At 39.3% G+C, this 12,543-nt stretch overlaps 1 protein-coding gene across 5 annotated transcripts in view; it reads left to right on the forward strand.

Moving 5' to 3' along the window:
* Positions 1-12,543, forward strand: part of CNBD2 (cyclic nucleotide binding domain containing 2) — a 44,963-nt gene that overhangs the window by 8,874 nt on the left and 23,546 nt on the right. For 2 of the 5 annotated variants that reach the window (XR_014174124.1, XM_081938671.1), the window contains exons 3-8: positions 2,668-2,793; positions 3,423-3,476; positions 4,783-4,946; positions 7,418-7,574; positions 8,289-8,440; positions 11,792-11,930. Coding sequence is in view for 4 of the 5 variants with exons in the window: in XM_081938671.1 (XP_081794797.1) it covers positions 2,701-2,793; positions 3,423-3,476; positions 4,783-4,946; positions 7,418-7,574; positions 8,289-8,440; positions 11,792-11,930 (759 nt within the window). In the remaining variant the exon portion in view is untranslated. Of the gene's footprint in view, positions 1-2,667; positions 2,794-3,422; positions 3,477-4,782; positions 4,947-7,417; positions 7,575-8,288; positions 8,441-11,791; positions 11,931-12,543 lie in introns of those variants that run through there. The other 3 variants (XM_081938673.1, XM_081938672.1, XM_081938674.1) reach the window with 3 other exon arrangements.

Genomic DNA, 12,543 nt, shown 5'->3' on the forward strand with positions numbered 1-12,543 from the left:
CAGATTAGTACAATGTGTTATATTCAGAAATAACATTTGAAAAATCTCTGGAAACTATAACTAATAGTTTGTACCCTGAATGTGGGTACAAAAAAGTTGGGAGGATTACATTGTGCCGGTGGGTCTCAACCTTCCTAATGCCACAACCCTTTAATACAGTTCCTCATGTTGTGGTGACCCCCAACCATAACATTTTTTAATGTTTTCCATATTCTTTCAAAAATATGTGTTTTCTGAAGGTCTTAGGCGACCCCTCTGAAAGGGTCATTTGACCCCCCCCAAAGGGGTCCTGACCCACAGGTTGAGAACCACTGCATTATGCCATCCTGTAAGAGTTATGATAGCTGCCAATTTGTTTTCAGCAACAAATCAGAGTACTGGTGATAAATTTTAAAACTCCAGACAAATTGGGTAAATAGTATTTCAGAAATCACCTCTCCCATACTGGCCTGTCTGTTCCCCTGCCATCTGATAGAGAAGTCATTCTCTATATCCCACCTCTAGAACAGGCATATTTGATTGGAATGACAGAATGACCACATCTAATGACTCTATGAGGCGTTGGTAAGACCACGCTTGGAACACTACATCCAGTTTTGCTCACCACAATATAAAAAGGATGTTGAGATTCTGGAAAAAAAGTGCAGAGACATATGAAGAACAGTTGCAGAATTGGGTATGTGTAGTGTAGTGAAAAGAAGGACCAGGGTGACATAATAGCAGTGTTCCAATATTTGAGGGATTACTACAAAGAAGAGGGGGTCAACCTATTTTCCAAAGTACCTTAAGGCAAGACCCGAAAAAAAACTAAGGAGAGAAGCAACCTAGAATTAAGAACTTTCTGACAGAACAATAAACCAGTGGGACAGCCTTCAGAAGCTGTGGGTGCTCCATCACTAGAGATTTTTAAAAAGAGATTGGACCCCATTTGTTTGAAATGGTATAGGCTGGGGTCTACTACTTGAGCAGGGGGTTGGCCTATAAGACCTTCAAGGTCCCTTTCAACTCTGTTATTCTGTTAAACTCTGAAACTTTCCACCTGGCAATAAATGGAGAAACCACCTTACTACTTTCCCCCCCCCCCAACCAACGAGACCTTTTTTAAAAAAAAAAAGTATCAGCAGAAGCTACTATCTGCTTTGTAAATGTTTAAGGTATTTTTGTATTTTGTTTTTATAGATATTTTAGTATTTTTTAAATATGTTTAACATTTTAAATGTTGCACTGAATTTTAAGGTAATCAACTACTTTCAGCGAAATGAGTGCATTAGAATGGTAAGGTATAAATCTGTGTAGATATGAACAAATGTTCTACCGTGTTTTGTTTTGTTTTCCAAGTGAATATTTTTTAGACATTTGGGAGGACTTCATAATCAGTGATATTCTTTAATCCTGTTTCCCTCTCTTTCTCTAACACCTTCCCAAACAGTTCTGAGGGGGTACATTTAATTTTTTTTCACAGCAGATTTCTAGAATGTGAAAAATACTGAGACACCTGAGATTAGTTCTTTATCTTGTCTTGGTACCTTGTGTACGTGTATGCTTAGAATAGAAGGAACATTTTCTAACATAAAAACAGATTTGGGTGATCTATTTGCAATGTACAAGTAGTCCTCAACTTACAACAGTCACCTTTTGAAGTTATAACAGCATTGAAAAAAGTGACTTATGACCATTTCCCACATTTATGACCGCTGCAGCATCCCCATGGTCATGTGATGTACATTTGGATGTTTGGCAACTGACTCACATTTATGACAGTTGCAATCCCTTTTGCAACTTTCTGACAAGCAAAATCAACAGAGAAACCAGATTCACTTAAACCAGTGCTTCTCAATTATTTTCTGTCATGCCCCCCCTAGGAAGAAGAAAACATTTCGCGCCCCCCCCCGCACGACTGTAAATAGTATCATTTGTCTATAAAATTGTTATAAGTACACCTCTGCATAACACTGTATCCTTATTAACGTATAAGAGAATAAAAAAAGAAAGAAATGTGGATCAATTTACAACAAAGAATAGCTTTATTAACTGTAGCAGAAAAGATTTAAAGGAGCACAGGATTTAAAGGAACACAATATTAAAAAAACCTTTAACCTGCAAAACAAAAATATATAAAATAATTTGAGCTGAGCCCCCCTTTACGGAGCCTCGCGCCCCCCCTGGGGGGCCCGCCCCACTATTTGAGAAGCACTGACTTAAACAGCCATGTTACTAATTCAATAACTGCAGCAATTCCCTTAACAAATGTGGCAAGAAAAGTTGTAAAATGGAATTTCACAAATTTCTCACTTAGCAACATAAATTTTTGGACTCAATTGCGGTCGTAGGTTGAGGACCACCTGTATTGTTTATTCTAAGGATTTTCTCTGTAGCCATATGACGTGATGATGAGAGGGAAGAGATGGGTAAAATGATCACCAGCTTTTTAGAAAGTGGAGCCATTGTACTAAAGGAAAAACTCCTTCACACAGTGATCTGCTTTAGCTGCCCTTGTAAATCCCGCTACCAGATATTTTGTTTTCTTCTCTCCAAGGATCAAACATATATTAAAGAGGACAGTGGGATAGCATGCCTAAGGCACTCTGTTGCGGGATTTGTGGTGATACAGTTGACAAATGTTTAATATGTGGCCAATTTATTGCCTTTTTCCCAACCCCCCCAAAGAATTTCCGCAGGCTCATTGTGAACATTATTCTGATGATAAAAGCATGCCGAGGATTCCGCAGCGCATTGAAAGGATTTGCAGGTTTTGACCTGATAGAGAAAGACTGTCGTCGGCAAATTGAAGGTGTAAGGGGTTCCACAAAGATAACTGAAGATCTTTCACTTATTATTGAGTTTATTTATTATTGCTTTTTAACATTAATTTAGGGGACTGGAGGCTAAAACATATGAAGAACGGTTGCAGGAACTGGGTATGTCTAGCTTAAGAGAAAGAAGGACTAGGGGAGACATGATAGCATTATTCCAATATCTCAGGGGTTGCCACAAAGAAGAGGGAGTCAAACTATTCTCCAAGGCACCTGAGGGAAGCAATGGGTGGAAACTAATCAAGGAGAGAAGCAACTTAGAACTGAGGAGAAACTTCCTGACAGTTAGAACAATTAATCAGTGGAACAGCTTGCCTCCAGAAGTTGTGAATGCCCCAACACTGGAAGTCTTTAAGAAGATGTTGGATAGCCATTTGCCTGAAACGGTATAGGGTTTCCTGCCTAGGCAGGGGGTTGGACTAGAAGACCTCCAAGGTCCCTTCCAACTCTGCTATTGTATTGTATTGTATTGTATAATTGGCATTCTATAATATAATCACAAACCATAAATAGAATTATTTATTAATATATGAAAGTGTAGAATCCTTTTAAGCCTTTTCTGTCCAGAATTCTATATAAATTAATTGCCATCCAATGTCTGCTTTTTAGGACATCAAAAGCACCAATATTGTGTTTGATCGACATGAATTCAGCGTTCCAAAGGTATGGACAAGTCATATATATATATGTATTTTGGATTTGTTTTGCATCTGCAGTGACAGACAATTAGAGGACAAGGGTAGGAATATAGCAGTATGGAAACTGAACAAATATCTCTTCAGAAGATTAAAAACAAGAAGAACAATTCAAAATGTTTTGACCCAAAGTTTTAGTTGAGTTAATTGGTTTTGAGTTCAAGGCGAAATACACTGTCAACTTCCTGCATGTCAGTTACTGTTATTTAGTCCTGCTTTACAGAATCACAGTAGCAAAAACTTTTGTGTTGTCTGCTGCAGCGGATTTTGTATTTGAGCTTGATTGGAGGTGAGTGTGAGATGCTTGAGGGAGGAAAGGTGTGCAAAAGAGTGAGTGGAATATACTGAAGTAGATGCACTTCAGTATAATTGAGCACGGGGACTAAAGGTTGTCTTCCCCAATCCTTGGATTGATTGGTATTATCTCTGCCATGACCCCTTAGTGACCATGTGGGCTGGGGAATGCTGGAATTATAGTCCAATAGCTGCTTAGCAAAAGACCAGGAGGGAATGTTCACATAATTGCTGAACTGAAATCCAAGTCACAGTCACCTGAGCCATTCCTGCATACTTTGTTAAAATTTAAACACAAACAGTAAGCAGTATAGCTGAAGCATGGGAATACTCGAAGGGGATCTTATTTCCAAGAGCATCTGCAGGTGGGGGAGGGCGTCAAAATGGCCTCTGTGACTGCATTATCAAGGACCCACCCCTTTTAAAGATGTAATACAGACCCTAATCCACTTTAATGTCTCCTCTCTTCTGCTGATGCTCCGCTTGGTACTTCCACAGCCGGCTTCCTTCTCAGTTGCATGAATGCCTCAACATTACACAAGCTTTTCTCTGAAAGCAATAACTCCCCCTACCATTACTTTAATTACTTCAACTTATTTGCATTCTTAGGCTTGTTACACAGGCTTCTTCTTACTGACTGTAGGATGAGAAGGGCTTGGGTGGACTGGGAAAGCTGTAGAAATTCTGAGGCCAAAGTTTGTTCAGTGTCCATCATTACAATGGTACTTTATTGCTATTTTGTGAAGATAGAAATCAAACAATTCTCCATGGAACTGAGAAGCAATTGCAAGGATAAAATACTGATCAAACTAGCAAACAATAATAGAACTTTGAAGTTGCATCTTTTAAAGGGAGACAAAAGAAAAAGAGAGAGCAAGAGAGGACTAACGATGCCTAGTGTCTTGAGAGAATGACATTGCCATCTTTTACTGCTGCCCATGTGAATATTTATTTTAAAATGTATTTGATATTGCCTTCAGGAACATTTCCCTTTTAGAGCAATCCAAATAACTAAGAAGCCGCCAACATGGAGGACTGAATCAGAAATAAAGCACTTGCGCAACCGTTTACAGCTTTTAGAAAGTTTCGGCCAATATAGCCCAACACTGCAGTATCTGTTGGCCAAAGTTATTCGCTTTGAACGGTAATCGGGAAGGGAAGGTGGGTTGGGGAAGATAATAATGGCTTTGGAGGAATCCAAACCACATCTGTAACTTTAAAATTCTCCAAGTATCAAAATTACAGGTACCGGTAATGTTCCATCAAGTTTATCCAACATATTTTATTGCAATTGGAATAGCCTAAGTTATCCCCCTACTTTGCATTTTTCTGCTGTTGATATCACAGAAGACCTTTATCAAAATCCTAAACCCACAGTTCTATGAAAAATCTTTGCAAGGTCTCAGTCTGCTTTCTGGAACTGTTGTCCTGTATTCTCCTGACTCTCATTCACTCTGGAAAGCTACTCATCCTATTAACATTTCCCACAGTGCCCAGCATCCCTTTGTTGGTAACGGGAGGGGACTGATGCCATTAGAAAAAGTTGTAGCTGTTGGGGAAGAAATAATGCAGGTAGATCACCTTCTCAGATATGGTACATGTATTAAGTAATCTTCAGTACAGATCAATGTGCTTCCCAAAGATTTGCTAAATGGACATAGTTTCTTTAAACATGGAAGCTAGTTAGGCCATGTCCCCCCCCCCCATATTCTATATTCTTTTTATATTCTCCTACAGTCCTGACCTACTGAAATAGAGATATTGCCTTTCTAGCTACCCAAAGAGCCATTTAACTGAAACTAGGCTGGCATAAAATTTACTATCTTCATTGTCTCTCTCTACCTTGCCTCCACTGAATCTGTTCCCAGTTACTGCCCTATGGTAGCATTGTGATTTTGCATGTATCGTTTAAATAAAGCAAAGTTATTTGTTTTCTGACTTAGGGCTTCCTACGGCTTCCTAGGATTTGATAGAACACATCAGACTTGTTTTTTGTTATCAGAAAGATAACAATTGTCTTTGATATTATTCAGAGTATCAGAAGAATTGTTTTAGGCCAGAGTTCTAGTCCCAGAGTGACAAAGTCCTCTGGTAGCATAAAAGAGAACACAGAGGCATCCTTCTGTTTTTACTTCCCGGTAACTGCTAACTAGTGGTAGAAAGAAAAAACTTTAAATCTCTTCTCCATGTAGATCAGATCTAGCTTGAGTATCTCATAGCTGCTTTTGTAGAGAAAAGACAGAGATATTGGAAAGAGATACACTGAAGAATATCATTATTATAATGTCTAGATCAGACATGTCCGACCTGCAGCCCATGGGCACATGCAGCCCTGGTGAGCTAGTAATGTGACCCCACAAGATAGTAAACATTTAACATTATTATGTGATTTATAGGCATTAACTACATTATATATTTTCTTTGTGAACCAAAACAATTCCTCTTCACTCAGTGTGGCTCAGGCAAGTCAAAAGGTTGGACATTCATGGTCTAGACCAGGGGTGTCTAAACTTGGGAACTTTAAGACTTGTGGAATTCTGGGAGTTGAAATCCACAAGTCTTAAAGTTCCCAAGTTTGGACACCCCTGGTCTAGATTATCTCTTTTTCCCCACTTTCTAAAGATATCCAATTGCTGATTGTGTTTTCAGTCAAGTGGTCAGAAGATCTTATTCTTTTGGCTTTAATCTGACATTAATAAAGAAAAAAGAAACAGATAATGATCACAATTATTCTCTTAGAATGATGCTTATTCAGACACAAAAAAAAGAGATGCCGGTTAAAGGAATGCCATCTCTTATGTTTGAAAAATGTAGCAGTGGCATACTATATAAGAAATAGCAAACCAAAGGTAGAAAGGCAGAAAAATATAACCAATGCATTATTTCAGTGTCCCACTGAAAATTACCGTGTTTTCCCGAAAATAAGATAGGGTCTTGTTTTCTTTTGACTGCCGAAATAAGCGCTTGGCTTTATTTTCAGGGAGATCTTATTATTTTTGAGGTGCAGGAAGCAGTGATCGTGGTCATCTCATGGCTGCTGCTGTGTTGCAATATTTTGGGGAGGGCTTAATTTTGGGGGAGGGCTTCTTTTAGTGCATGCGCTCAAAAGCCCAATTGGGCTTATTATCTGGGGAGGCCTTATTTTCAGGAAAATAGGGTACATGATCCCACATTGGGTCTATGAAAAACCAGGTATTTGTAGCATCTGCTGGCAGATGATGGCATATCTCACATCAGAGGAAGAGTTTGTGAAGGTACCCTTAACATGTGTGTGAATTTTTGAGGGCTGTCACTGCATAGCTGGTGTAATGCAGACATGCCCTTGTAATATCTACAGTGTCATTGAGTCTATAAGGAAACCTTGAGGCAAAGAAAAAACAGCTTTTGGCTTTGTTGGCTTCGAATTCTTAAAACTGTACTGTTAATCCACCCAGAGTTCCTTCTTTTCTGAGGTGGGCAGCTACTATGTATGCATTTGAAAAATAAATAAATAAATCCACACTTGAAAGGGCATCAGGTTGAGGAAGGCTAGCAAACTGTTAGTAGCATTTTAAGTCTTCTTGTTCAGGTTCATTTTTGCCAGCTTGTGATGTCACTTGATGATCTGTTTTCCAGATTCGGCCGCAGAAGAGTTGTCATTAAAAAAGGGCATGAAGCAACTGCCTTTTACTTCATTTATTGTGGTACAGTCGCTATCACGGATGATGATGATGGTAGCAGTGCCTTTGTGGAAACAGCTCCAACTACGATTCAGAGGGGTGCTTCTTTTGGTGTGAGTGTGATCTGCAACTGCGGTTCTCAACTTTTCAGTATTAGCAAAGAAAATGGTTCTCTCCATAATAGAAACACCTGCACATACACTTTTTCCTCACAAAGGAAATATTTATATACGTTTGCAAACTTCAATACATTTTATGCCTCTAAACATTCTCAATATATAAGAATTATACTACTGCTTTTCCAACTGAAGATGTTGCTCTTCCCAAGCATTGGAAAATTTCAGCTTCAGAATCCAACAGGTAGCATTGTCAGGTCAGATAACTTTCAGGGAAATTGATAGTCAGAAAATCTTGTTGATGAATTACGAAGATAGGACAATGTAAAATGTCCAGGGGCCATAAAATGGTTACCACGAAAATGAACTTTGCATAAATTTCAAAATCAAGGTGGCATACTGTGAAGCCAACTCCATCATCCTGGATCATCTGTATTTCCTGTAGGATTCCAGATAGACTCAGAGGCATTACAGTGTAAAAATGATGGTGGCTTCAGGAAGGCTTCTATTGATAGATTTACTCTGATGTCTAGGCAAAAGGAAAGGCAAAGCTGGGAAGAGCTTCAGTTTAGGAAATATGAAGGGAGAGTGGGCCAGTGAGGAGAATGAGAACAGAGAAATTAAATAAAAGGAAAAAGACCAGGTGTATAATAGGGAAAGATGAAGAATCAACCATGACATCACTCTCGTTTATCTCTTGCTTATTAACAGGAAATTGCCCTTTTGCAAAAAACAAAAAGAATTGCCACTGTTGTCTGTATGGAGGAAACGGAATTGCTGGTGGTAGATAAAAAGGATTTTTTTGCCTATAAACTAGATAAGGAACTTCAACGGGAATTCAAAGTTCGCTATGATTATTTGAGGTATTATATATTATATTGTTCTTGTCCATTGTTTCCATTGGTTTGGATTTGTTTCAACTAATCAACCTTTATAGAAAGAAGTTCATAGATAAGGAGTATTTCTTTTTCAATAAGACACCAAGCATTTCAACCTCTCAGCAGCTTTCAGTACCATTGACTATGGTATTGTTCTCAAATAGTTTCAGAGACTGGGGGTGAGGGCAAAGTATTGCTTTGCTTTACCTTCTTTCTTTGAGACTGTTTCCAGTGTTTGTTGATCAGGAGTGAGAGGTCTGACCCTCAGCCCCTGCTCTGTAGGATCCCTCAAGAGTTAAGTGCTTTTTTGGTTCCCATTTAACATTTACATGAAACTGCTGGATGAGATCACTTGTCATTGTAAGGTTAGATATCATCAATAAGCTGATGATACTCAATTGTTCTTCACTTTCTGTGGTGAGTTAAGCTATGCTGCAACTAACCTTTCCCGGTGCTGGAGGCTGTTGATGTCTGGATGGGGAGGAGCAGCTTAAAACTAACCTTGGCTATATTAAGTGACTTTGGATCTGGGGCTTCTTGGTTCGTTGGAGAATTTTAATTTTTGATTGTCAATGGGATTTGCACAATTGTGTGTGGTGTGCCAGTTATTCCCATTCCTGGACTAATTGCCTGGTCTCATGGTCACCTACAAAGTGGTCACTTTCCACTTGGACTATTATAATGTGCTGTACATGGAACTGCCCTTGAACAGCATCCAGAAGCTTGAGTTGGCTCAAAATGCAGCCACCTTCATGGTTTTGTGCAAGTCCAAATTTGCACAAGTGTCAACTCTTACAGGAACTGCACTGATTTCCAATTTGCTTCTGGGCACAATTCACAGTGCTAGCTATCACATTTAAAGCTCTGCATTGTTTGGGGCCAGACCATATAATGGGCCACTTCTCCCCAATTATATCAACCCAGCCCATCAGAACAGGAAGGCAGAGTATATTGCAGATCCCAACTATCAAAGAACTACATCTGGTGGGACCTAGAAAAAAGGCCTTCTCTGTGGTGGTTCCGTTCCTTTGGAAGATCATTCCTCTAGACATAATATTGGCCCCCACCTTGTTGCTTTTTCACAAGGCTTTGAAGACATGGTTTTGCCAGCAGTCTTCGGGACCCCATTTGGAGCCAATCAAGTGGCTTTTTTGTTTTTGTTGATGCCCCATGGGAATATAAATTGTGGATTTTTAACTCTGGATTTTTAATGTTGTATACCTGCCAGAGTCATGGTGTGTGAGTTGGAAGCCTAAATAAATTTTTGTAAGAAATAAATAAAATAATCTGCCTGCCTGTCTGACAGCCATTATACTGTGGCGGTTAAAGTCCAAACTGAATGGAAGGATCCTAGTTTCAATTCTGCCTTAGGCATGGAAGCCAGCTGGATGATTTGGGTCAATTACTCTCTCTCTCAGCCTAGGAATACAGAAAACATCCATCTACCAAATTTCGTTGGACCAATGTGGTAAATTAGGACCAATGACTATGGCCATGACCTTCAATGAATAGGGCTTCATCCAGCTGAGGATAAATTAGGAATGATTTGGGCTCATATTTACAAAAATAAGTTAGCTACTATTGCACTGCAGCAGAAATTACAGTTAGGGGTTTTTATCATTATTTCCCCCATTTACAGAGAGTTAAACATGCAGCTCTTTCTGACCCACCCTTTTATAATCTTTCCCTTTAATCATTCCACCTTTATTTTATTGTTTCATTTTGACTCATTTCATTTTATTGGTGGGTGGAAAAATAATCAGGTTGTTAAGCATTCACTGTTTTTTAAAAAAATAATAATAATAAAGCAGCATTTCAGAGTTTGTCCATATTGTTGAGCTCTGTTTTTTGCTCAGGATTCTCATAAAAGAGAGAATTATAAAAACATCAATGTTGCTGCCTGAAAAGGAAATCCAAATGGTGCCACTCTCCTATCTAGAACAAGGAAATAATACTTTTGCAGTAGCAGACATCCATTTGTGCCTTCGTGATATCTTCCTCATAAAGCTGCCTGAGGCAAATTGCTTTGATATATTTATCAACTCAGCTATACCATTGCCTATTCCCAGAACATCTGGGCAGCCACTTCTGGAAGGCAGAAGCTTCACCCTCTCTGAATCCCCACTCACCTGTTTCTGCAGTACAGTTTCCCTAATTATATTGCCTCAAGCATTCCTGTCCACCTTGGCTACAGCATTTCAGATTATTGCGGGCTACCCTTCACAGGTGATGGCTTCTTTGCAGAGGTAGGAATACACCTGAAATTTAGCTCCAGGGCCTTTTAGACCTTCCCTTTACCTTACCTGTAACTTTTGCTTCACAAATCAAACGTTGCTGATTTGAAATTGTAGGGAACCACAGTTTCCAAAACCTTGGAGAAAAATTGATTTCAGCCATGTAGGTGAGCCAGATCAGAAAATGGATTCCACAACAAGTCATAATTCTGCTTTATTGAGATAGGTGCTAGTAGCAGAATCTTGCAAGTCCGCCCATGTTTTCCCTGCCATCTCTTTTATGCTTCAGAGTCGAAGGGGAGCTGGCCTGAGTCTCTTCTTGTCTTGAGAGCTTAACAAAAGTTTCCTCTGCACCTGTTGTTTTCGTAACAACATTGTATAGGGTTTCCTGCCTAGGCAGGGGGTTGGACTAGAAGACCTCCAAGGTCCCTTCCAACTCTACCATTGTATTGTATTGTATTATTGTATTGTATTGTAACAGTTGCTCCATGGTTTCTCCATGGTCATCTCCAAGGCTACCTACAGAAACCTGACAGGAACTATTTCAATTTTTCTTCTTCCTGGGCTTCCTTTCTCTCCTCCTCCTCCTCCTCCTCCTCCTCCTCCTCCTCCTCCTCCTCCTCCTCCTCCTCCTCCTCCTCCTCCTCCTCCTCCTCCTCATTTGTCACTTGTTGTTGCTGTAGCTTGGGAACAAGAGGGAAAAGCAGCAGCAGCAGCAGCAGCAGTGATATATATTATTTAGAGCTTAAGCATCTGCTCCAGGTTTCATCATTTTCATTTTTCCAGATTACAGCCCAGTATGCACATAGCTATAGAGGACAGTTCAGAGAAATTAAATGGTGCGTTGTCTGTTGAGCTGCATCAAGCGCACAAAATAACGTCTATCTCAGGTGCTAGACTTGGAAACAAGTGATTCTTGGGTTTGCCTGTGTTCCCCATTATCTTTAGTGGAATTCCTTATATAGTGGAATAGACATGAATTTAGAGGCGAATATCTCAGAGCCATAACTGAATGCTTTGATCTGCACTTAGCCAAAAGTTTTCAATTTGTAGTTAAATAAACAGTTGATGAGAATAGCCACATTTCTTTTTCTATTTTCAGGGCTATAGATCTTTTTCAAACACTGCCTGATTCTTCAATAGATAAAATAGCTAATTACTGCAAAGTTGAGAGATTCTATTCTGGACAGGTGATTACCACTGACCTTGCAGAAAACCACAGTATGGTATTTATTACCAAGGTGAGATTTACTTTAGTTTCATGTTTTATTGTATGGTTTGTTAAAGGTTTTTTATAGTCCACCAATTCAAAAATGGGTGGATTTGCACACTGGATCAAGTCAGCAGTTCCTAACTCAACATCTATGAACCTATGATCTATGCAAAATTCAGATTATTTCAGTAATGTTGTATCTGGAGCACCAAAATCTAGTAAGGTTTTGCAGTCTCTTGAGAGGTATCCATTATAAATATATCTATACCAGACCAAGGGAATCCATTAGTACAGACCACCGGTGGTCCCTGAATCCTAGGTATCTATTATAGCCAACATGATGTCAAAATGATGACATGCATGTTATAATATCATCAAACAAATAACAGAGTTATGTAATTTGCATAATTTGGGCACAGGGAGATACTACAACCACCACTCCTATTCTAAAGATGGAAAGCATTTTGGTTATGGTTTGCACTCCAAGGTTGCTGTTTAGCTCCTGAACATTTCATTACCAGGCTAGGTAACATCATCAACGGGACTTTGTTTGAAGTATCTTGTTTCATTTCTCTTCAGCTTAAATAGGTCTTGCGTGGTGGAATGGTCAGTTAGTCATGTAACTGGCTGGTCACGTGGTG

The sequence above is a fragment of the Natrix helvetica genome (genome assembly GCF_964273705.1).
Source record: "Natrix helvetica genome assembly, chromosome: 1".
NCBI lineage: Eukaryota > Metazoa > Chordata > Lepidosauria > Squamata > Natricidae > Natrix > Natrix helvetica.